The sequence below is a fragment of the Paramormyrops kingsleyae genome, chromosome 15, assembly GCF_048594095.1.
Source record: "Paramormyrops kingsleyae isolate MSU_618 chromosome 15, PKINGS_0.4, whole genome shotgun sequence".
In the NCBI taxonomy this organism is placed as follows: Eukaryota; Metazoa; Chordata; class Actinopteri; order Osteoglossiformes; family Mormyridae; genus Paramormyrops; species Paramormyrops kingsleyae.
This window is the reverse complement of record NC_132811.1, coordinates 13,098,991-13,124,445: the sequence shown is the minus strand read 5'-3', so window position 1 is coordinate 13,124,445 and position 25,455 is coordinate 13,098,991. Positions and strand designations below refer to the sequence as shown.

General features: G+C 46.1%; 1 protein-coding gene across 2 annotated transcripts in view; it reads right to left on the bottom strand.

Annotated features, from left to right (window-relative positions):
* The window catches only part of kcnh2b (potassium voltage-gated channel, subfamily H (eag-related), member 2b), a 132,410-nt gene that overhangs the window by 105,339 nt on the left and 1,616 nt on the right, over positions 1-25,455 (bottom strand). For both annotated transcript variants that reach the window (XM_023804679.2, XM_023804678.2), the window contains exon 2: positions 17,298-17,528. In XM_023804679.2, the coding sequence (XP_023660447.2) occupies positions 17,298-17,528 (231 nt within the window). The remainder of the gene's footprint in view (positions 1-17,297; positions 17,529-25,455) is intronic.

Here is a 25,455-nt window from a genome sequence, read left to right as displayed (position 1 = left end):
CCACTGCACACCTCCAGCCTTTTTAAAGGTGGAAAAGGTGCTATGTCTGAATGCGTGAAGCATGCAAAGGCTCTCCGTTGGCTCCAAATGATTCTCAGCAAGTAATTCCAGAGAAAACTGAGCCCCATCACAGATTTGCTTCAGGAAAATTACAAGGCTACTAAAAAGACTATTTGGATGCAGAAAATGCTGAGGGTTTACGACCATCTCAGTCCATCGGTCACTGGTACCAAGCAACAGCCCTGCAGCCGCAGTCATGTGACCTGCGAACCAATGACATATGAGATCATGCAGCAAGGCAGAAAGGGTAGGGGATAGGATGCCAATGTCTACATGGGTACCTCGCAGATTAAGGGCTGCCCCACCCCTGAGGTGACGCGTGCTGGGCAGGGAAACCCAGTAATGAGGCTCATCCACTGCATGGCTGTCCATTAAGGGGAATCCCTCTGGGGGGGGGGGGGTTGAGCTGCTTGGCATAGCTGTAAATCTAATTTGTACCCAGTTTTAAACCCTGAAGTCTGAAGCTGAGATTGAGCCGAAGAGGCCTGCGCAAATTAATGATTCATTGAGACAGTCGTAGCGCCAAGGGCGGCAAAAAGGCTCGATCCGTATCGCAGGCTGCAGGGCTGAAACACACACGCCTTCAGCAGAAACCCAAGTCATTAACAGCACACAAAATTCAGAAAATGCAAGGGACTCTATTTTCCAGTAGAGGGTGTGAGGGAAAAAATATGCATGGAACAACATGTGTTTGTAAACACTGAGTAATTATGGCTTGTACCTGTGAAATCCCAAACACTTTCACAGTCTGGGGAAATGTGTGCAAGCATCTCAGGTTATGGACGAGCAAACAAACAGTTCTCTGCATTTTCCAAAAGAGAGGGAGAGAGATAAAATATACAGATGGGAGGGCTTGGTTTTAATGAAATGTCACAGACTTAGAATACAGTAAAAAACTTTAACATGTAATTAATGTCAGTGGGTGTGAAGAATTTTATTGTCTGAAGCTAAATTAAACAGCTGTGTTTCATTAGGGTAGTGCATTCAGAGGATGTTAAAGCCATATAGTAAGTCAATCAGCAGAACACATGCTGCTAATTTACATTTAGCCTTTTTTTCCCCAGTGTGAGAAGCATTTTGGGCCCTGCAAGCATCCTGATAACCTGGGTTTGACATTGAGGGAAGCCCGTTCGCCGCACAGGGGGGTTCATGGCGATGTCAGGCTAGCCGAACATCACGGGAGGCACATCCCACTTCCTTTGTTTGCTTTCAGGAGCCCATGTCAAACAGCCCAGATATCAGCGAGAGTTTTGGGATCAGTGGGTAGGGTGCAATTCCCTTCTCTAGGACAAGATGGGAGTCTTCAGACCTTTTTCAGGGCTGATGGAGAGGCGAGGCAGCCAAATGCCGACGGCAGAAATGTTGGATCGGAGAGGGGCAGCCCAGCTGAGGAAAAACTGCAGACGGCTCAAACTGAAATGCTAAAAAAGGAGTGTCAGACGGAAGATTTAAAACGCAAAGCACGCTCTGAGCTGTGAGCGGTTTTATCCGAAGGGGAGGCCGTCTCTTCAAACATCGATCTGTTTCAGGGTAGCAGGTGGCGTGCTGTTTAAGCGACAGAGCGCCCTGCGCGTCCCACAGAAAACTTCATCTTGCTGTGTATGATAAATGTTCGGTTTGGAGCGTAACGGTAAGGCAAAGCTTCCCCCTCCTCAAACCACAGTGCCTGTGAGAGAGGGGCAGTGATCGGAAATTAAAACGACGACCCACCCCTGAGCAATACATTCATTATGAGGAGTATGAAAATTAGTAGTGCTGTATCTAATAAAAGCTGGGCTTTAATGACGCTCTGGGGGTGCAAGATGGCCGTACTGTGTAGTTTAAGTGCTCCAGCCGCCTGGGCACAGGCACTAATGGGCCCCTGAAGGGAGGCTATGGCTCACAATTAGCCAGCAGTTTTACCTCCCATCGGTGCCCCAGAATGGACGCCTGGCATGGCCCAATGTCATCTGCCACTCGGGGACTGGCATTCCTGCTAGAGGTGACCTAAACTCTGCCCTCTAGGCTTACGCTCAGAGCCAGTTGGTGGGAGCCAGAGCGAAAATATAGGGCCGGGATCTGGAGATTCTCGATCTGCCACGGCAATTGATTACCAACAGATGCCTTGGTCATTAATGTTCAGCTGGCCCAGATTTGACTAACAGCACTAGTGGGGTTCAGTACGGTCAGCTGGCGGATTCGAGGGAGGCAAGGACACCACAGGCCGGCGCCTACTTTTGTGATTTAACTACATGGTAATTTGATGTCAATGTTTGCCTGAGTAGTTCAGATAACTTCTTAAATGAACCCCAATTAATTTTATGTCTGCCTTTTTCCAAATAAAAAAAAAAGCCATTTGTTGTTGGCATCCCGGCTGCCTGCACCTTCCTCTTGCCAATGGCTGCCCCCATCCCAGAGCCGGTCACATTCCAGTCACACTAGAACCGTACAATCGGAATGCTCCTGCCGTTTCAAGCGGTGCCACACACGCTCAATGATGCGCTGTGTCCCTGAGTGCTTAACTCGCTGGCCCCAAATTTGACCTTTATCTTCAGACCGGGATTAGAGCACTTGGGCCCCTCCTGTCACGAGGGCCCATAAATTTTAAGCACAAAGTACATCCCACAGCCCTTTCAGATTTTTCTAAGCCAATTATTTCTTTGACCGCTCAGGCAAATTAGATTAGAGCGAGGATTAAAAATGAATGGGGAAATCCAGCCAGCTGTAACCGTGAGACAAGGAGCAGTGGGGAAAAGCAATTAGGAGAAACCATAGCCTAGCGTAGCTACGGCCTTCTGGGTGGAATGAGGGGCCCGGTAGCAGGTTTCAGTGGGTGTCTGGGGTTACAGCAGCCACCGTGCTTCCCTCCCACGCGTGCCACCGCCGGCCCGGACATGTGACACAGGCGAGCAGCCCCATTCGGCCGCCTGGCGGGCCTGCCGCTAAGGAGAAAGGAGACTCCGCGAGCGGTCACTTGATACCAGTGAGCGTACAGTATATGGAAGATGAAGCATTTGCAGGGCCTGCACCAGACCCTAAGGACCATTTGAACCCCACGCTGACGCATGGGTCCTGCAGTGGCAACGGAGCATAGGCGTGCTCATTTGAAAAGGGGCATTTTATGGAGCTGCATGGCATGCATTGCCGCATGAGGATTGGGAGCTAAAGGAACAGCCATTACATTATTCATGGACATTATTTACTCGTTCTTGTAAATGCTGACAGATAGCCATGTACAGATGACATCAATCTGCAAATCACATTTCAGCCACAAGTTACAGCCTGTTTTATGAGCTGTGTTTACTCTTTTGGCGCGTTATTAGGTTACACAGCACAGGGGAGTGTTTGTACAAAATTACAGTGTGTGGCTGGGATTCCCACCTGCAATTCTCATTCTGACTCTTGTTAATTTCCAGCCGCTTCCAAGTTTATATGATCATATGTTTCAATCTAAACTTTGTTAATACAGTGAAAAAACACCCATCAGTGTTACTATTAGTCAGCTGGAAGATTTTGTAGACATTTCATGGGTTTTTAGAGAAATGCTTGTTTGAATCTTTCACTTTTAGGCATCGATCAGTTGCAAGGGCGTTGTTAAGCTCCACCTTCTCTCAGCTGTAGGGCAGACGCTGCCCTGGTCATTTGGATGTAAAACTAAAAAGGTTTTTAAAGGGATCCCATCCCCACATATTCTGGACAATGCCAAATGATCTGTCCACCTATAAATAAATACAGCGGGCATGTGGAAGAATTACAAATCGTGACAAATTGTGGAAGTGAAGGAAACCACAGTCATTAGAGTCATTTGTCTTTGTGTCGGGTGCTTGCAGTGATAGAGTCCGCCATCCCTCAGTGGGAAAATGAAGTCTTCACCCACGCACGACCCCTTTTTTTCGGCGATGTTGCGCATGGATGACTTGCTGCTGCCGGCACCCCCCCCCCCCCAGCATATGCTGCTTGGTCGTCAGCGTGATCCCTCCCCCCCCCCCCCGCCCCGCCCCGCCCCGCGCGGAGCCAGGAAACGACCTCCCCGGGGGCTCTCCGAGACACTGCACTGCCGCTGCCGCCCCCGTGCCCGTCCGAGGCGTGCCACCGCTACTGCTACCGCGTTCCACTTGCCCAGGTGCTCGCAGCCTCTCCGCTGGGGCTCACTGGCTACGGTGCCCGACAGGCCTGTCGGGGAATTTATATTTAATATATCATGCTTTCCTGCTGACAGCTAACCGAGAAAGGAGCAGAGAAAAGTTTACATAAAGTGTATCTACCTTATAAGCACACCTGAACAGACCGACGACCAACAATATTCTGCAAATCCCAGGGGCTTTGCTCTGCTATCCCTGTGACGCAATTAAAAACTTACTACACTTTTGCAGGGTGTTTGCTGTTGCCCCGCTTTAAATAGCACAAAGCAGTCCTGCTAGAACTTGGTTGCCCTTTATGTAGGACATACACTTGCCCTTTGCCTATGAGATGCAAAACCTGAATGTGCAAAACAGCTAATAAAATGTCCTTCCAAATACTGCATTTCACTGTCCTGCAGGACAGCCAGAGGAGTTCAGGCACCAAGGTGCTAAATGCATCCTTCAGGGATAGCTGGTTTGATATGTTCCACAAACAAACAGGACGATGTTGACCCAGTTCCTCTGTCATACCCATTTCAAAGGCACTGAATTTTTTTCCCCGCCCATTCAACATACGCTATCTACATGTTACCCATCTTTATCCCATCTCCTCATCCTTCGCCTACACTAACTGAAGTGGATTTGGAAGGGGAGACGACAGCTTTTGTCTATATTCACCTGGTTAGGTGGCCCGAGTGTCTGGCAGTAGCCAAATGTATCAGTGGGTGACGGGGAGAACTGGGTCTGCACACCAACCGAGACCACCAGAGGAAAGGAGTGCCATGGTCAGCAGATCAGCGCCAACCAGCCTTAAGTGCGTCGATGCTGGGTGAGCGGAGCAGGGTCGAATTGAATTGGGTTGTGTCCAGAAACAAGTTCGGAGAATACAGACATATTTCTTGTAGTTATTTAAATATCTAGTTCAGCACTTGTTTTTGGTTATTTTCCATATTTACCAAAGTGACATGTAATCGTATCAAGCTTTAATTATATATTTAGATTTTCAATCTTATTAATAAAAATTATAACCTGATTGTAATGTGCAATTCTCCAGTCGGGGCTCGCTGTCCTTATTTCTGGTTTCTCAAAAGTCCGGCTTGTATTCTTACATCGGGTGTATTGATTACGTATCACACACATGTTAAACCATTGAGAAGCTCCATTACTTCTTTATCTTTCTGAGTCCCTCTGTAGAGGACATTATGTTTTTGCTCCTGTCTGTCACACTCTACATGCCACTATATTAAATCCTGTTCCATGAAGAGGACAGTAAGGGCTTTAAGGGGGAGTCAAATGTGTGGGAATGTGACCGTGCCAGCTTCCTCTTCCCGTTAAATCAAAATTAGAATCAATACAGTATATTTATTTGTCCCTGGATCTCAGGAGGTTAGAATGTATACATTTCGCATGAGGATATACAGCAGCTTAAGTGACCGCATGCCACAAGGGCCACAAGACTGGGTCACATTGAGCTTAAAGTGCTGAGGGTGCACATCTCGCACAGCAGTGCATCTGATCACTCTGGTGTGCTTTGAGGAAGCACTGTGAAGTCACGCAAAACTAAGTGTCCTCAGGATGGGTCTTCAAGAGCCACAAATGGATGAAGAAGAGCAGAGCATGAGTTTCAGTAGGGCAGTGAAGAGCTTCCAAAAGAGAACTTCCTCTATAAAGCCATACTGTTCGAGAAGGATTGCTTTAGAAAACACATTTTAATTTAACATAACACTTTTGTTGATTGTAACTCAAGTAGGGAATGTGAAAGTTTTAAACATGAACTCCAAATGACCTGCACCCTACTTAGAGAAGTGGAAACACAACGGCAAACCGGCAGATTGTTGGTTTAAACCCCAGTCATTAAACCCTTGGAGGAGCACTTAACCTGAAATGTCTGAGTAAAATAACCAGCTGCACAAACTAAAGGGAGGAGAAAAATAGGTTCTGGGTGACAAAAACCAGCCAAAGTTCTGTTTAAAGTGTGAAGGTTGAGAATCAGGCAGATGTTTATGTCACTGCCCCCTATCAAGGTCCCCAAAAGGACAGGTCCCTACCATGGATGGACGTTCTATTGCCTCACGGTCTCCAGCGTCCCCCAGCATTTCACTCCCCAGAGAGTCACACCATGCCTGCGGTTTGCTCAGGACTTTGCTAATGCTCTGTAAACATATCGACTTTTTAAATACAACCAAAAATGGAAATTATCACGGAGCGCAGATTTCACAAAAAGAAAACATCCATATAAACAATTATTTCATTCTAGTATCTAAATTAACTCAATAGGAATGAATTAAATATTTGGAGATCTGGAGATCCACAGCAGAAGGAGAAAATGTCACAGGTCACAGGAAGAGAGCAGAGGATGTCATGGGTGTGGTAGAAGGAACCAAAGTTGCAGTTAGCTCTGTTCGTGGACACCATTTCAGCAGGGCAGCGTGAAGTCCCACTAGGGAGAATGTATGTGTACCAGTTTCTTAAAAAAAATACAATCAGAAACTCCATCAGCAGATTCTGTAATTGGGCTGGTTCCCCTCACCAAGCCAAAGTGGACAGCAGCAGATTAATTAAAAATGAAGGAAACGTATCTTGCCTCCTGTTCCTCTGCCTCATCCCAGAGGAAAGGAGAAATTGCAGAAAGATTTAATCTTTTCCCTATTATGTTTCTTCTAGATAAAAGCAAAAAGGTCACCGCAAGCCAAATTTGAAAACTTCAAAAAGTTGAGCCAAAAACTCACAAAAGGTTCTACTGGATCTACAAAATAGATCTCAGCAGGGTCTTTGTGACATCTTGCCTGATGTCCCAGGAGATTTTATAACGAGACTACAGTTAACATAAAAGTACGGCTTTCTTTGAACTTTTGTAAAGTATTTTGTCGTAAACAATTTCCTGTAGGATGGACAAACAAAACATATCCTCAGCCATCTGGTCTCAGACCCGTTTCTTCTGACACACAAATATATCCCATATCTGGTTTGGACAATTACTTTACAGTGTTTCCCCTACCATTATATTAGGGGGGTGCCCCCCCCCCCAACAGCATCTCCAACCCCCCTTGAAGGTCAATTTAATTTTATTTAATTTTGTTTTCTGTATAGCGCATACACTTGAATTCATTTAAGGTTACCTTTCTTATAGGACAGGTCTATACATTGTCCTTTAATTAAACAAACTAAATAGCCTTATGTTATTTATGTTATTTACACAACAGCTTGTCATTTTTGTCTCTACACGGTCGCGCGTTTACAATTCTCCTCTGCTCTCTGTATCGCGCCCGGCGGAGACACAGACACGTGCGCACACACAGGTGAGCACACTCCCAGCAACGGACACAGATCGCGCATCGGAGAATATGGCGCGTCAACCACCTGAAAAGCAGACAAAAATATCTATATTATATATTATATATATATAATATAATAAAAGAAATGTTCTGATGTGTAGTTCAGTTGTTATATTGACTGCTGTCATTAAAAGAAACACATGAACACCATGAATCCTGTTGGTGTCCGTCTGCCCCCCCCCCAAAGCTATAAACCTAGGGGAAACAGTACTTTATATATGTTATTCAAATATAACACAACGTAGTAAAGATGCAAGACTTTACTGAAATTCCCACAGGCATATTAAACATGAAAGCCAGTCAGATGCATAGCTACCTTCCATACACTGCAATCACACTTCTGATCTGACCACCAGGGAAGATTCCCGTGATCCTTCTGACAAGTCACACAGAATGCACAGAGCACTGGTTTGTATGTTGTCACATGTCATCATCCTCCCCACTCACACTGCTGCATGTCCCCCTAAGTGCTCTTCTCACATACACCAAGGTCCTACACACGCTGATGGAGTCCAGAGCAGAGATTATTTTGCTGTGACACACCCCATTAAGAAAGGTATCCCATGGTGCTTAGCTTCAGGAGAGAAACGACGTAAACATGTAACTTCTTAGTTTTTTTGCTCTCCTCAAAATAATTTGGTAACACTTTACTTAAAGCAGCCATCATAATACATTATAGATGCCTTCATAATGCAGTATAATGGTCAGTATAAGCCATTATACTGTTCACCAAAATTGGACAGTTGAAGACTGGAAAAATGTTGCCTGGTCTGATGAGTCTCGATTTCTGTTGAGACATTCAAATGGTAGAGTCAGAATTTGGCATAAACAGAATGAGAACATGGATCCATCATGCCTTGTTACCACTGTGCAGGCTGATGGTGGTGGTGTAATGGTGTGGGGAATGTTTTCTTGGCACACTTTAGGCCCCTTAATGCCAATTGGGCATCGTTTAAATGCCACGGCCTACCTGAGCATTGTTTCTGACCATGTCCATCCCTTTATGACCACCATGTACCCATCCTCTGATGGCTACTTCCAGCAGGATAATGCACCATGTCACAAAGCTCGAATCATTTCAAATTGGTTTCTTGAACATGACAATGAGTTCACTGTACTAAAATGGCCCCCACAGTCACCAGATCTCAACCCAATAGAGCATCTTTGGGATGTGGTGGAACGGGAGCTTCGTGCCCTGGATGTGCATCCCACAAATCTCCATCAACTGCAAGATGCTATCCTATCAATATGGGCCAACATTTCTAAAGAATGCTTTCAGCACCTTGTTGAATCAATGCCACGTAGAATTAAGGCAGTTCTGAAGGCGAAAGGGGGTCAAACACCGTATTAGTATGGTGTTCCTAATAATCCTTTAGGTGAGTGTACACGGCTATAATGTGTTTTATAAATAGTTATAGCTATGTTTATAATGCTTTATGAATACGTTATCATGCATTATGAAGGTATCTATAATGGATTATACATGGGTGATTTAAGTAAAATGTTACCAATACTTTTATAAAAAAGAAACAACTCTCAGTAAACATAAAGTTAGCTTTGCATTTGAATAACTTAACGCTCCTTTGTAAGCTTGTCATTTGATGACAAACTCCTTCACTACCTGATCAGCCTTCCAGCTTCCACCTGCCCTCCAGCCTCCGGTCGCACAAGCATCACGATTGTTTCTCCTCCCAGTCTTGGCTTCCCAACAGAATTTCCCTGCCTCTGTGTGCTCCCCCCTCCCCTCCCCCCCCACACACACACAAACACACTACATGTTGTACACCGTGACTTACTGACGCATCCAGTGTAAACTTGCACAGAGAGTGCAAGGCAGCGAGTGATTAGATTGAGTAAGTAAACAGAGGACCTGCTTTAATGCGAACACACACGGACACACACCGATCACCGCTGCAGCTGGAAGTGGAAAATCGGGATGCCCCGCCCTCTCTGTTGCACTGGAGGGTTATTATCGAACCACAGCTTGGAGGTGCTGCCTGGTCGCTGGCCAGCCACTCCTCCTATTCCCGTCTGCTCGCGTCTGGATGCTGAACCCAGTTTCAGGGGGTCGGGGGCGCCCTGCCAAACGGCAGGCGCACCTGTGTTTACACAGCGCACAGTGCAGGCAAAGACATGGGTGCCTTTCAGGAAAACCAAAAATGTCCAATGGACAAACATTTATTCAACGAAAGCTGCTGTGCTCCTTTCCACAGGGTATATTCTGCCCTTCCAGAGCCACCCCCCGGGGGCCTTAAATAAATCTGGGAGTCTCGATTGCTGTGTGTACATGCCATTAGCTTTTACAGAGGCTCAGGAATGACAAACTCAAATCTCAAGAGTGCCAGAAGCCCTGCGGCCTGCAAAGCATTTTAGCTGTCACATGACCCTGTCACATGACCCTTACTATGAGGGATGTGTGTCGGGTCAGGGTCCCACCCTGGGCTGTTTACAGCGTGTTGTGTCGGTACTCAGGATGCAGTCAGGACAGGAATGGCAAGCATGTCGAGGCCGAGGGTCTGGGCGTTCTGCCTGCTGACCAGCCGGTCCGTCTCTCCGAGTGTCAAGGAGCTGGGGGTTAGATGGGGCCCACGTGCAAATGGCAGAAATTCCCAGAACACACATTCGTATTGCTTTCTTCTGTGCCCTTCCACATTTTCCGCAGAATGACCTTCCCTGGGGTTCATGGCTCGGGGGGAATCCGCAGAAAAGCCCATAGTGAGGCAGAACACCCCCACTGAAATCCTGACAGTGCAGCTGCTAAGGGGCATCTGCGTACCGACCGTTTACCACGACGGGCCACAGCTCACATGTCCTCCTTTCTGCACGACTGAGACCACCCGCCACTACATTCTTTGCACAGCTGGCTTCCTGAAACCAGAAGAGTTCATACACCACTGCAGTCTGCTGTGTTCCATCAGGGACATTGGTTGTGCACATGCATGTGTGTGTGTGTCTGCATGTGGATTAGGTTCATATTACTTTCTGGGGACCAAAGGTCCCTCACAATGTAATAAGAACCTGTTTTTTGACGTTGTGGGGACCATTTTTCGGTTTCCCACAAAGATCTGTGAATGCAATTAAAAAACTAAAAATGTCCAAAGTCTCATATTTTGTTTGATTACTTATGGTTAAGGTTCAGGTTGGGTAGGGGTTAAGGTCGTCTTGTTGGGATTAGAGGTTTCCCAATAGAAATGAATGGAGAGTCCCCACAAAGATATAATTACAAACCTGCGTGTGTGTGTGTGTGTGTGTGTGTGTGTGTGTGTGTGTGTGTGTGTTGAACAGCAGGGATCCTTCAGAAGCCTGTCAACCCAAAAATCAAAGTCCGGCGAGACAAAAGGCCAAATATTCCCACAGCGCAAAAGCTCTTATATGTCCCGCTGGGAGCCGCCTGACTGGACACCTTCCAGCAAGTCACTGAAAGTCATTCCCACACGCTGGCATGACCCATAGATGAAATAAAAAGCTCCCCTATTGTGACAGTAGGGAGGTAAACATAAACCATCTATGGCTGGTCAACAGGACCTGGTTGGATTCTCCCCAACAGCAGCGTAGTTAAAATGCTTAGCTGTAAAGTAACAGTCTGGAGAAACAAGGGAAACCCCAATAGAGTCACCCTCCCCCCCCGAGTGTAGACCCCACGCTATAGAGAGAAAACGTCACCTGGGGGAGGCAGGGCCTGTTGCCAGGGAGCCACAGAGCCCTGGGAGTGTCACACTTCTTGTTTTATGATGCTCAGCCAGCACAGGCAGGTGGGTGGGAGGCAAAGCAGTTATCTCCATATATGAACCGCAGCTCTCCCCCCAGCCCGCCCCCCCCAGCACCCAACTGGCAGCCTCGGATGTTTCGTCGGAAGCAAAACAAACCCAGCTGGCAGCCTTAGCGGAGAGAGGGGGGCACGCCAGCACCTCGTCAAACAGGCGAAAAACAAACATGTCGTTTCGCGCAGAGGGGTTAAAGACAGCCAACCGCGACTGTACACCAGGGGGCAGGCACGTTCGGCACCAGCTGCGTGAAGGGTGGGGCGCCACAAGGCCACAAGGAGGGGGCAGCGACGACGTGACTATACCCATGGAACACAGAGCACGGCAATGCCGACACACAGCAAATTAACAATTCAAATTCATATTCTTAAATAAAATCACTGCCTTGTGTTTTAGTACAGACTGCCTGGCCCCTGTACAGTCCATAAACCAGCACAGCATCTAGACCAGTCCATGTAAACAGTGGAATCTGTTCGCGTAGAGAGCACAGCAGGGGCGATCAGTAAATGGCAGACTAAAAGATGGATGTCAGCCAGAACTCTCTCACACAAGATGAAATGAAATTAACTTCTGGATTCCTCCATTCCAGTCTTCGCCACGGTAATAATTCCACATCTAAATAATCCCTGTGCTGGACTGGCATCCCGCCCTGGGTGTACTCCTGCCTTCTGATGTATGCTGCTTGGGACTGGCTCCATGCCCCCCCCCCCCCCCTCCATCTGTCCAGGAAAAACATCTGGACGATGATGATGCTGATGATGATGGGCATGAGGAAGATCATGATGATGCGTATAATGGTGATGCTCATCATCACCCTTCATTCAACTCCTCTGATTTCCCACCACATCTCAACCCTCATTCCAGCATCTCAAGTCTCCACCTGTCTCCATCTGGACATGTCTCCACTTGGATCACGCACTATTGTCCAAAACTGAGGCTCTCTAAATTGAGGTCACCTTGCTTCACCTTGATACCTTCATGTCTGCTCAAGATTAATTCAGCCTCATTTAACTCTCAAAAGGGTGGGGGGGGGAGATGCAGAGTAACTGGAGGACAGAGACCCACTCAACTACACACAACTCAAATCCCCACTCCTGGAGGTGTGATGTGACAGCGATTCCCACTGTGCTCTCTTGCAAACCTTTTATGACCAGTAATAAAGTAGGACATGCATATTACTCCTTCTGAAGAACCAACAGAACACATCTCTTCCAGGAAAGCATTTTCACCTGAGCGAGAATGACAGAGCAGATACAAAGAGTTGGTAAAAAGCTGACACCTTGAATTTACCGAAACAGCCAACTCTAGTCCTGGGGGGCCGGAGCCCTGTGTAGCTTAGTTCTTTCCCTGTTCCACCACAAATCATTCAGCTCAAGAGCTGTGTGGTAAGTAGCACAAGGAGTTGAATCAGGTGTGTTAAATGAGGGTGAACCAAAAACTGTGTAAGGCTCCGGCCCCCCAGGACTGGAGTTTGAGACCCCTGGCCTAGACTGAATTTATTAGTTGGTTAAAACTTGAAGAAACAATTCAGGCACTGATTCGGACTAGGGTACTGCTAAATGATGATGCTGCCAATGTATGAGTTATATAAATCTTAACTGTGGTAAAAAAGGAGGCAGGAAACATCAGTTAGCATTGTCATTTTGCCTATTGAGTTCTTGACATTTCCTTTGGTTTATGAGCCTTAATCACATTTCCTGTAATACTTCAACCGGCCACTAAACACAATGGAAAACTTTCTAAATGTTCAAAAGCTGTTTAAAGCCCACAAACCCACAGTGCTTAAGTACTCAGATCCGAATCTCCTGTGCAGCTACTGCCTTCACCTCTGCTAATATACTTACACACCGAGTAGCCCCAAGTATTATTTTCAGAAAAACAATGGCCTAAAAGGTTTTAGGAGAGATGTCGGTGCACGAAGAGGCCAGACCACATCTGCATTAAAATCAAGAGGCAGACCCATTTACATAACCTCGAAAAAGCTTCTAATTTGTTTTTGAAACATAAAGCTACGCGAGGCCCAGCCAAGTAATTTACCTACTGCCAGGCTGCAAAAGTATGATTTACTGCCTTTTATCCACAGGCCAGGCAGAATCCCCCGGAGTGCTCCGCTCCGTCCCCATTTTCCTTGTTAAATCCAGTCATGACGTTGTTTACACTTCGTCTCCCCTCGTCCCGAGAGCCTCCGCATGCGGGCCATGCTGGGGGCGGCTCTGAGCCGGAGGTGCGGGCGGACAGCTTGCCGAAACCAGCCGGTGCAAAACTGACCGGTGGTTGTTTCTCAGGACTTTCCCACCTCATCCCCATTAGCTGGGCTGCTAGGGAACAGGTCAGGGCAACTAACAGCTGGTGTGTGTGTGTGGTGGGGGGGGTCCATCTTTCTGCAACACGTGCAGCACTACAGCCACAACAGGCGAAGGAAGACTGATGGCACTCCTGCCGAGAACCTGCTCCTTCACTGCTCTCAGCGTCAGGACCGGGGCCTGAGCAAGGACAGAGCCTTGAAAACGCAGTATAGGGCCGCAGCTGCTGTAGACTGACCCACTCACCGAAGTGCTAATGGCGACCCTCCATTCACCTTGCTGCGAAAACGGCAGCATCGATAAACAAGTTGGGGTCAGAGTCTGTTTGTGGATGGAGAGCAGGAAGCAGAACCGACTGGCCCACATTGTCCCACCTAATTACCAGGCAATACGAACCACTTAAAGAAACAGTGATGTTGGGGTAGGCTGTGCAGCGGCGGGTTGCTGAAGCCTTGCGGCAGGTGCACCCCTGCTAACAAAGCCACAGACCCAGATGGCAATCGACATACAAGCACTTAAGGAAACAAGGGGCCATATTTATAGGCTTCTGGCACCGAGTCCGGACCAATCAGTGCAGGCAAAGGGGGAAACAGGCACTGCCTATTGGCTGAGTGATACATGTGACCTCCAGTCACAGGGCCTCGTCTGGCAAAGGCAACTAAGCAATCGACGGAGGACGGTGAATCGAATATCCATCGGTACTGAACTGCGGATTCTGTGAAAGGTGTAATTTCTATGTGTGCACTGTTTACCCTACCACTATATTAATTAAACAAACTAAATATCCTTATCTAATTTATCTTATTTACACAACAGCTTGTCATTTCTGTCTCTACACGGTCGCGCGTTTACAGTCCTCCCCTGCTCTCTGTATCGCGCATGGCGGAGCTCCGCCCTGATGCGTGTGCACAGACACGTGCGCGCACACACAAGTGAGCACACTCTCACCAGCGGGCAGAGAGCGTGCGTCGGAAAGTATAAGATATCTGCGTTTTTTTAAAGCCCAGAAAGATGCACTGCAGTGACAAAAGCTGCACACTTTGTGGATAATTGTCATAAAAAGAAATGTCCTGATGTTTAGTTCAGTTGTTATATTGACTGCTGTCATTAAAAGAAACACATGAACACCATGAATCCTGTCGGTGTCTGTCTGCCCCCCCCCCCCCCCCCCAAAGCTGTAAACCTTTTACTTTTATATAACATGCTTCCCAGCATAGGTGCCTCAGAGTGCTTTCGATATACAGAACTGTGCAAAAGTCTGAAGAAAACGACGTTTAAATGATCTTTATGTTGATGTAAAACTACGATAGGCCTATAATGCCTGCCAAAGTATGTCAGCTTAGCTACTTCAGAGCCTCTGCTATTATCACCCCAGTGCAGGAACCGTGTAATACACGCATCACAGATCACACAGTATCACAGCAAGTAAAAAACAAAACAAAACAAAACAAAACAAAACAAAACAAAAAACAGAAGTCTTTAGTCCAGCCATCTGTTATCCTTCACTGCCAATGAACCTCAGAAGACGTTTCACCTTAATTAGCAGAGGTCGCTCTGGTACCTCATGTAGCTTTCGTTTATTTGCTTGCACTTTCATGCCCGAGTGCCTGAAGAACAACACACACACGTATTTTCGGACTCCCTATCAATCAATATCTCGCTGACCATTTTAACTAATAAAATTAAAGCCTGTGGTAATTTTAATAAACATATGAAATGGCCCTGAGGTTTGGGAACCGAAGCGGTGTTCATCTAGCCGTCCTGCAAGATATCTGTAACTTTTTGGGGAACAGTAGAAATACTAGTTTTTATTATGTTACTCTTAATTTGCATGTGTTTTAATGCTAAATTCTGTCTGTTGTTCTGAGCAAAAGTGCACTTAATGCCCAGATAAACAGCTTTAAACATTTCTTTTGACTGCCGAAGACTTTTTGTATAGTACTGCATGTATGTAAAGAGACACAGGACACAGTGTAAGCCGAGAAGCCAGGAGACACCAGACGACCAGCAGGTGAAGAAAATCTCTGGAGGGTCAAGTTCAGCTCCCAACTTCCAGCTCCTCCTGGACATCCTCACCACATACGTTTCTTTGGATTTTCAGATATCAGCAGGTAAATGGATAATGTGCCCGAGTGGGGGGGGGGCTACAGTATCTATGGGTTTTTCGGTTACCTTTTGCCACTGATACACCCATGTAGCCCCAGCTAGGCTTCAATCCAATCCTAAGATCAGCTCCTCCATGGAAACTGAGCCCTGCCAGAGTGAGAAGCAGCACTCTCTGTGAAACCCTCACATTTCCCATCACTGCCGTAGGACTTAAGCAAACGTCACTCGATCTCCAGCCTGCTCTAAACCGAGGAACACGAAAAATTTAAAAAATGAGATTCTTTTTAAGTTATCTTAGGTATATTGACATATAAATGTACTGCAGTGCTTGACCGTTTGTATCAAAAAAGGTTTTCTTGTTTCTGATCAAAACCTGGCCTCATGTCCATGAATCAGAATTCAGTTCCTTAGATTCAGCTTCCACCTCAGATGCCATCAGATGTTAGTACTGGAATGCCCTGCGTGTCCTCTGGCCGAGTGACTCTGAGCCCTGGGCTCCTGTGATCTTCTGATAAGGATGGGGAAGGGGGTCAGTTTGAAAAGTTTACAGCCCCGCCGTGATGGATGGCGCGTCGGCCGTGGTGGCAATGGGCCGTTGGGCACGACGGGGGCCGATTCATCAACCCGAAGGCCGCTGCGGGGCCCTCACAGCGGTCACACGGGAGTCTGTCCAAAGGCACGCCCGGGCCGTGGCATCGGAAGGTAGTCTGATATTTCCCTTGGTATGTCAAAATAACCCTACACTGTTTTTCTAACCACAGGGCAGAGAATCAAATCACATGTCCTGACCCTCCTCCCCAATCCCAATGAAAGCTGGTCCAAGTATTAAATCAGCCCTTACCCACCAAACCTTACGGTGGAGATGGGGGCAGAGGTGTCACGCCGTGGTTTCCCAGAATCCCCAGGGAGTAGGGAATTTCTCCTCTCCACCAATACAGATAACATCACCTGGCTGGTCCGAGCATCCATGTCAACACTTGCTCTTGCTATAAAAGGCATTTATTTGTACTCTCCGCATCTCTTGATTCCATACACGCTGTACTGCTCTGTGCAGAGGGGCTCGACACACTTCATCTGCCTCTAAGACTAACAAAATTCAGCCATTACTATACACTCACTGTCAAGCACTAAAATACTCACAACACGCAGGCAGGCACAAACACACAAACAATAATGCACAAATATGACTAGTGTCTTTCTGAGCTTGGTTTATAATTTACCAGTCACTGTAGAGTCCATACATCCTTCATGACACCTAGAAAAATCCTTTTAACAGTGTTTTTTTTCCCCAAGTTTGGAGAACAAGAGAAGCAACCAGAAAAAATTAGACTAAGATGTGAGCCAAAACTCTTTTTTAGTTTTCTGCTGATGATAGGCGTCTCTGACAGTGCTGATCTCTCCCAAAACCCTCTCTTAAGTTTCTTTCTGATAAGAGGCATCCCCAACAGTGCTGATCTTTCCTGAAATCAGCACAACACAGGTGCTAAATAAACAAAGCACACCACTACCCAACCCAGAAGCAAAGGCCCACTGCATTCTTCATCTTGTCACAGCATGATTCTCTTGAAACCCAAGGCTGTGACACCCCAAGGCCCAGTGAGGAAGGGAGCCTGAGTGGAGTGACCCTACCGTCTTTCCTGTAGAGGGCGATCTCCACCTTCCGCTCCTCTGAGCCAAGCAGCGCCTGGGCCATCTGTGCGACGGCCAGCCGCTTGGTGTGTGGGCCGTACAGGAAGTCGCAGGTGCACGGCTTCTGCATGACCTCCGAGCGCGTGTAGCCGCACAGGGCACAGAAACCATCGCTGCAGAAGATGATGGCGCAGTTTTCCACACGCGCATTGGCGATGATGAACTTGCGACCTGCACAGAAAGCCATAATTATCTTGCTGTTTATGGAAAAGTTCTGCAGTCATGTTGTCTCTAGCTATATCAAGTTATGCCATGCAAAGAGAAGAATTAGACAAGATATAAAACTAAATATTAACAACCTCCCACACAACATTGACGAAGATCAGCAGTTACAATATGGATCTATGGATGGATAGATGGATGGATGGATGGATGGATGGATGGATAGATTGATATTAACAACCTCTAGCATTACAGATAGGGTGACCCTTGCCCTGTGACCCGTCTATCCCGGAAAAGCTTCAAGCTCACCCCAACTGTACTAAATAATTGTAAAATGGATGGATGGATGCTAACAACCTAGTCATCTTGAAAGTAAGAGATCACAGAGTACCACAGAAAGTTAAAAAAAAAAAACAGAAGTCATTAGTCCAGCCATCTGTTATCCTTCACTGCCAATGAACCTCAGAAGACGTTTCACCTTAATTAGCAGAGGTCGCTCTGGTACCTCATGTAGCTTTCGTTTATTTGCTTGCACATTCATGCCCGAGCGCCTGAAGAACAGAGCCGTCAGCCTCCACTTACACAGCATCCCATTACTGCATGGCTGGACACTCCAAGCAGAACCTCAGCTTGGCCTTGAATGCGACGCCGTACTCCTCTCTGGCAGCTGAATGCGGAACGTGTCCCCCTCCCCAAGCCGGCACGTACACTCACTCCCTTCAAGGCTCACTTTGCATGGTGGGGAAGATTCACAATGACTGTCTGCTTCTAACCAAAAACAGGATGTATTCTCTCAATAATGGACACTATGTTTCTTTAAAATATTGGGGGAGGGGACAGTAGATAGTACTGTTGCTTCACACCTCCAGGGCTGAGGGCTCAATACTTGTCTCTGCTCTGTGTGTGGTGTTTGCATAATGCCCCCCATCATGTGCAAGTTTCCTCCAGGTACTCTACTCATACCCCCACCCCAGTACAAAAATATGTAAATGGCCCATAGTGTAAATGGCCCATAGTGTAAATTGCCCATAGTGTGAATAGGTTTGTTCCTTGCAATGGACCAGCATCCCGTTCAGGGTACACCCCTGTCCTGCCTGGGATAGGCTACACAGCCTACAAGCCAATCCAGTATATCTGCAATATGGGTGGATGAATATTTTGCAGAGAAAACAAACGTCCCGAATAATCATACCAGGCTCAGGCAAAAAAAAAAAATCTGGCTGGCTGAAGCAGTGTTCAGTGTTCAGAGCAACTCGGTTAAATCGCGACGTCACTCAGTGCCTCAGGTACCCGCCTCACACCTTCCAACACGGAGCTCCACACATTTTGATATTCTTTCTTTCCCATATTTGGTGTCTTAATAGGGCCACATTGGAATAAAATCCCCCCCCCCCCGTCCAAGGATTAGACTGCCAAAGGAAAGAGTCTCAGCAGCGAGATGCTTTTTCAATTTGCTCACATAATTGTACACGGGTCCTTGCAATGCCTGAAACTTCACGGACGTAAGAATTTGACCTAAAAAAGGCATCCCCTCCTCAGCATGTGATGTTTTTGCCACCCCCCCCCCCCCCCACACACACACACACACACATACACACCCGAAAAACTGCTCTGGGAGCCACGGATCTCTGTTTGCATTGTCACGAAACAGCGGTTTATTTAAACGTCGGGTAATAAGCTAGTAAATTAAGATGCCTTTTCAGAGCTGGCAGCAAGAGGGAGTCATACGGCCCTTTCAAAGCGCTCCACTTCTGTTAAATCAGCTGCCTGCTGAAGGCCAGAGTCGGAGACGACGTCTTATTTTAGCATTGGCTGTCAAGTAAATCATTTAGAAGATTATTCTGTTATTATAGATAACCATGTGCTCCTGCGCCTAAGGACGTGTTTGAGGTCATGGGGAGTTTCACACTCCCTGCTGGAGTCAATTAAGAGCGGACAAGCAGTCCATGGATTTGTCAGCAATTCCAGAGCCCCCACTCTCTAGGCGGTGGGCAGAGGCAGGCCGCGCAGGCGTAGGGTGGCTGTGCAGAGTGTCTCGGCATCAATCGGCCATCCTTGCCCCTTAAACCCCCCACCCATCCGTAAAGCCCAGCGAGCAGGCCCTGTTGCCTGTGACAACAGCAGCCCCCCCCAGGGAATCTGATGCAGCAGCTGCTGAAGACCGGAGAACAAAGAACCACCAAACGTGATGCTGCAAACGCGCGTGTGCAGACGCAATCATAGGCACACAAGCGGCACAAATCGTCATTCACCAAAATGAGTCTAATGCAGGGCACAACATAAGGTTCAGGATGTACTACTAACCCCAGGGCAGCACTGTCAATCAGCAGCGATATCAACATATCCCACAACTGCTACCTTCATAATTTATATCTCTACAGCATTGCTACAGTCAGTTATGCAGTTTAAACATAAAGCAATGCATATTACAGTTGGAAACAGTGAGTTGTTACCGTCTTGGATTTGCTGTTCAATAACGAATGGAAAGAATTAATTAAAAATGTCAAAGATTTCAACTTTGCATCACCAACAGAGTTATGACTGTCGAAGTGTGTGATTCAAGGGGTTAGGTCTCTGAGTTGGTGATCAGAACGTTCAAATCCTATAGGGTGAGCAGAGTGATTTCACTGTCACTACCTTAAGTAAGGCTTGCAACCCCAATTACTCCAGGGACTGGCTGACAATTCTGAATTGTATGTCACTTTGGATAAAGGTGTATGCTGTATAAGTTCTCATGGTTATGTGCAGTTGTTTCCCTTCACGCACTTCCTGGATCCTGTGAAAGTTATGGGGTGCCCCTACAGATAGAGAAATGCATGGGTTTGGAAGAGAAGGTTACTAGAAGGCCAAAACAACACCACCTAAGCCCACCCAAGACAATCCAGGCTGTACCCCAGTGTTGTGTTGGATGGGTTCCAGGCCCCCCCATAATCCTCCTCAGGATAAGCAATTCTACGATAAATCAATGGAAAATGAGAAGCAGCTCCCGCAAAGTCTAAAATAAACTACTGAAGAAATTGAACAAAAATGAGATGATTACGGTTCACATTACACAGAAATAAATATTTAATGTGGACCACTAGGAAGAGCTTCCAAAAAAGCGAGGGCATATTTCGACCTTTCCCGGTTGGAAAACCCTTAGGTGCGTTCTGCTCTCAGCCTGTTGAGGAGGACAGTGACAGAATGTCGGCACAAGTCGCCTTATCTGCCAGTTCGTAATGAGACTCCAGAGCGAGTTTTATATGGAGACAAAGAGCAGATTAAAAGAGGAGCCTCAATAACGGGCAATCACTGGACAGCCACTTCACCAACCCACTGTTCTTCCATCCCACAGAGGGCATCTCCCTGGCATCCAGCAGCTATCGGCTGACACCTCAGAGCCCTCAGACCTCCTGCATGTGCCGGCCACACACGCCATAGCACACGGGTGCCCCCGTCCATGTAAGGCATGGCGCGGATGATCCCGTGTGGGACCAGAGGTCGACAGGGACGGTTTCCCATTCAGCCCCTACCAGCCAGCTGATAACAGGAACCCCGGCAATTTCACGGTAATCAGAAGTGAAATTCAAACCAAAAGCCTTCTCTGAAACTTAAGCCGCCGGTTCACTTTGAAGCAGACGCTATCTTGCCGACAAGCGGCGTCCCGTTTTGTACCCGCCGACCCATCAAGCCCCTAAAACTCCGAAACGCAGAGAAGGAGCTGAAACCTAAGTTGGTTCTGTCTGGCCAGATAATCACACCACACACAGTCTCAACAAAAAGCCTCATAGACCCCTATGTAGAATCTCCATGTTCTAATGCGATTCAATGACCAAAACATTCTACAGTATTGTTACATTACATTACATTCCTTCTCACAAAACACAGGAGAAATGCACGCAGATAAAAATTGGAAAATTGGAAAATTAAAAAAGTATTAAATATTTTCCATTTACTATCCCAACAAAGCAAACAATCCAGTACATTAAACAAGTCGTTTTTATCTCTGGACTGAAATTTTCATCTGCTCTATGAAACAAAGTGTATCTCATCAAACAAACTACACATTCGGTGATAGCCAACAGAGGACTGTCCAGTGCCTACACAGGACTGTCCAGTGCCTACACAGGACTGTCCAGTGCCTGAAGGAGAATAATATTCAAAATGAAAAACAAAATCAAAACACCAGGGAATGGGGCCACAGATGCCATGTAATTTTCTCTAATAACAATACATTTGTATGCATAACATACAGGTGAACTATAATACATTTTCTGAACAAAACTTGAAAGATTTTTGAGATCTCAGATGTCATTATGATGAAACAGATACTGTGATCAGTCTTGCAGAATTCCTGACCTCAAGGTGACCTATCTTGGCTTGTCTTTCTATGAATTTCGGTATTTTTTACAGTCCTTAACACACTGTGTTACTATTAATTGGTTCATTAGCAAAAGGCTTTTTAATGTGTTTTATCTTAATACTCTCTTCTGGGTTTTGGACACCAGAAAAGTGCATGTTGACCAAGTAAATACCAGGAATCACTCTTAGACCTCACAGACCCGCTTAGCTGCGGAGCATGTTTGTTTACGAGGCCCCTGGGTGACTCTCGAGAAGAAGTGGCCAGGGCAGCTCGCGGCTGAGATGGTCCATTGGCCTGCCGCATCTCTCTGGGATCCACCGCCTACTCCTAAACAGAAGCAACACGGTGTGACTCCTCCACCCAGCTGTGCTCTCTCCACTACACTGGTGGGGTGGATTACACGGCGACGTGAGCTCTGTCGGGTAGCACGGTGAGAAGGGACGGTCGGTGGAAGGTCACCATGGGCACAGGGTCAGGGCCTTGTGGCCCTAGGAGGTCTTTTTTTAACCCGCAGTGGCCCCAGCATATTTGGACAGCAGGTCTCGGCGTGTCACTCTCCGGACAGCTGGTGGCGACCCCGACAGCAATGAGCGTGGGATGAGCATTACTGGTTAGAGCAGCTCTGCTGCCAGGTGCAGTGACTGGGTTATAATGGCCTGCCACTGGATACAGAATCTCTACAGAATCACTATTCTATCCTCAGTCACTGCTCAGCAACATGCTTGCTGAGAAACAGCCAACTACATATAAAGTTTGCCCTCCCCCCCCCGCCCCCCTCCTGCCCCCACCAGCAAATTCCTGTAGCAAGTCATATCAGCAAAAACTCTGTGGCTGAACTCCCCAGAGCCAGCAGGACACATTCAAGGAGCAGAGGACAGCTATCCCCTAATGCCGGACAGCATCTTTGATATGGATGGAGGGGACTGAGTCAGCCGTCTCCACGGGCGATCCCCGGGAAACAGAGCTATCAGCTGCCCGGGTTGCCGGGGCGATGGTGTGTTTTGCACACATGAGGGTAGCGCTTAATATCCTTCCCCGCCCCTATCATCATATGTGTTTTATTGCATGGTGCCTGTTGGGAAAGCAAAAACAAATATCAGTTATCAGGACGTTCGAAGGGGTTTCCAGGTAGTTTGTCTCATTACTGCCTGTGAAGTAATGAATATGGAACATTTACGCAGGGACAAGGCAATTGTTCTTCATTTGTCAAACACTTTCCGATTGTCTAGAGAGCAATCAAACAACAGCAGCCAGCTCCAAACCCACTTTAACTCTTTATAGACTTCACTACCTCTCTCGAGACCTTGTTACCATAGAACTTAAATTCTGGGGAAAATATTTAATACTGAAAATATGATTTAATTAGCAAAATACTATATTTAACAATTACAATATTTTGGACATACCTGTGATAAGTTCTGTTGCCTAAACTACAGATGGATCATTCACACACTGAAAAAGATTATTGATCTTAAGTTTATGAGATTTTCTCATAACACTACATTGCAATAAAATATCTAAATATCTCTGTTTAAGAAGAATACATTTTCGAACATGTGGGCCTGATTTCAATCCATGCTTCACATATCCATTATCAGAGCTGTAGAAAGTACCAAGGAAATGCTAATTAATAAAGACGCTTTGCCAATCTTCAGTATTTTTCACTGGTTCCAGTTCAGCAGTTTCCACGCAATTTGTCTACCAGAGAAGGTACCCACACACCTTCAACCCACAGGCAAATGTGCACAGAAACCTAAAAACCACAGAAACTATATTGCAGCGCATCCACTAGGCGCTGTGACAGGTGTGAGCCCTATGGGAACTGCACAGAGGCCCAGAAATGAGGATGGGGATACAGCAGGATGGGGTTACAGCAGGATGGGGATAGAGGAGGATGGGGATACAGCAGGATGGGGATACAGCAGGATGGGGATACAGCAGTTGTAATGGGTACTAAGACGTGTCGCCCCATTATTGCACTTACTGTACACTAACAAAACATATTCATAAAGGAGGTTACGCAGTGAGTCTGCCCTGGGGTTTAACAGTCCTACCACAGCAAATCGTGCCATAAATACATTAAATGCATGTTTGGTATAGCCTATTTTAAATGAATTACATACTTAATTAAACATTGCATTATACTGAAAGCAGTTCACTCTTTTCAGAGTGTGTAACATACGACACTTTCAATACATCTCTATCCCCAAACACATAAAAAATAAAAATCATAAGTAAAATTTGAATACTTTTAAAACAGTTCTTCACAGTGAAGGCTTTTGCAAATTGAAGACAGTAGAAACCAACCAATCACAACAGCAAATGGCACAGATTTATCCGTTGGTTTGTTTTGGTCAACTATAATCATCCACCCAGTCACGCTATAATTTAATTACAATGAGACGAATCGATAAACTCAGTTTAAATGGTACGACTAAGTTAAATACATTTTTAACTGTACACATAAAATGATTTTAATATTTTTAACAGATGATTTTAATAGCCGTTTCGTTCGTCTGTACAATATGTCTAAAACTACCGCTTTCTAGGCTATATGATACGCGATTACATTTTAATTAGTTATTATTTTGATATATTATCAGTAAGTTTAAAGACGTGTTTAACTGAGCAGCTGAAGCAAAATGTACCAACGTCCAATGATCCTAGAGAATCAGACCGCACTCCGTACAAGTGAGGGTAATTTCTCCACTAAAAACTAAGAAAATATATAAATGCAAATAAAATGATAATGAGAAAAACTGCTTCTGGGAAAGAACAGCAGCTTTTTTCCAAAACACTGATTGGATTTAATGCTCAATGTGCCGCTTACGCTGAAAAACAAAACCATTAAAAGGGACCACAGAAAACGTCTCAGTTCTAGCTCAAGATGTTTTTTTGTACATGATTTTGTATTGAGATGATGAACTTATGTTAAATGCTGGTGCCACATAAAGTGACAGGTACCCAGACACGATGAGACCTACTGTACGTACAGTAAGGTCACTTAAATACTTTTCCCGTGAAAAAGTTCTCATGTTCACTAACTATATACAGTATGTTTTGTTTTACAAGCGGTAACTGACTTCTAGCTGTGAGTCTTTTATTTCCTCTTATTTTTGTTTCTGAACCCTTTAATACACCCACAATCGTAAACACACACACGCACACACGTGCACTCAAAGATCGTTACCGTTTTAATGAAATCAATAAAGGCGGTTTGGTTTAATTTAGGAGTACACGTTTCTTCTTAAATTTAACATCAAACATGAAACTAAAAGCCCTCGGTACATAATTGCAATTTCAACATCTGCCATTCGAACTTGTATCACCAAAGCCGTAACTCAGTTTAACTATAGTGGGATTCATTGTCAAAAAACCTGCCCGGCGTTTTTACTGTTTACCCCACATGCAGTACAATAACAACCGTCAAAAATCCAATTTTGCTTTCTTTCTCGAAATTAACTGTACTGTTGTAAAGTGCATCAAAGCGTGGATGCAATTTCTTGCGGAAGCTCCTTTTCAATCTGTAGTGAAGAATGCATCCAGCGCGCATTATAAATATATGCAGACAATATCAATGTATTTTAAATGAGG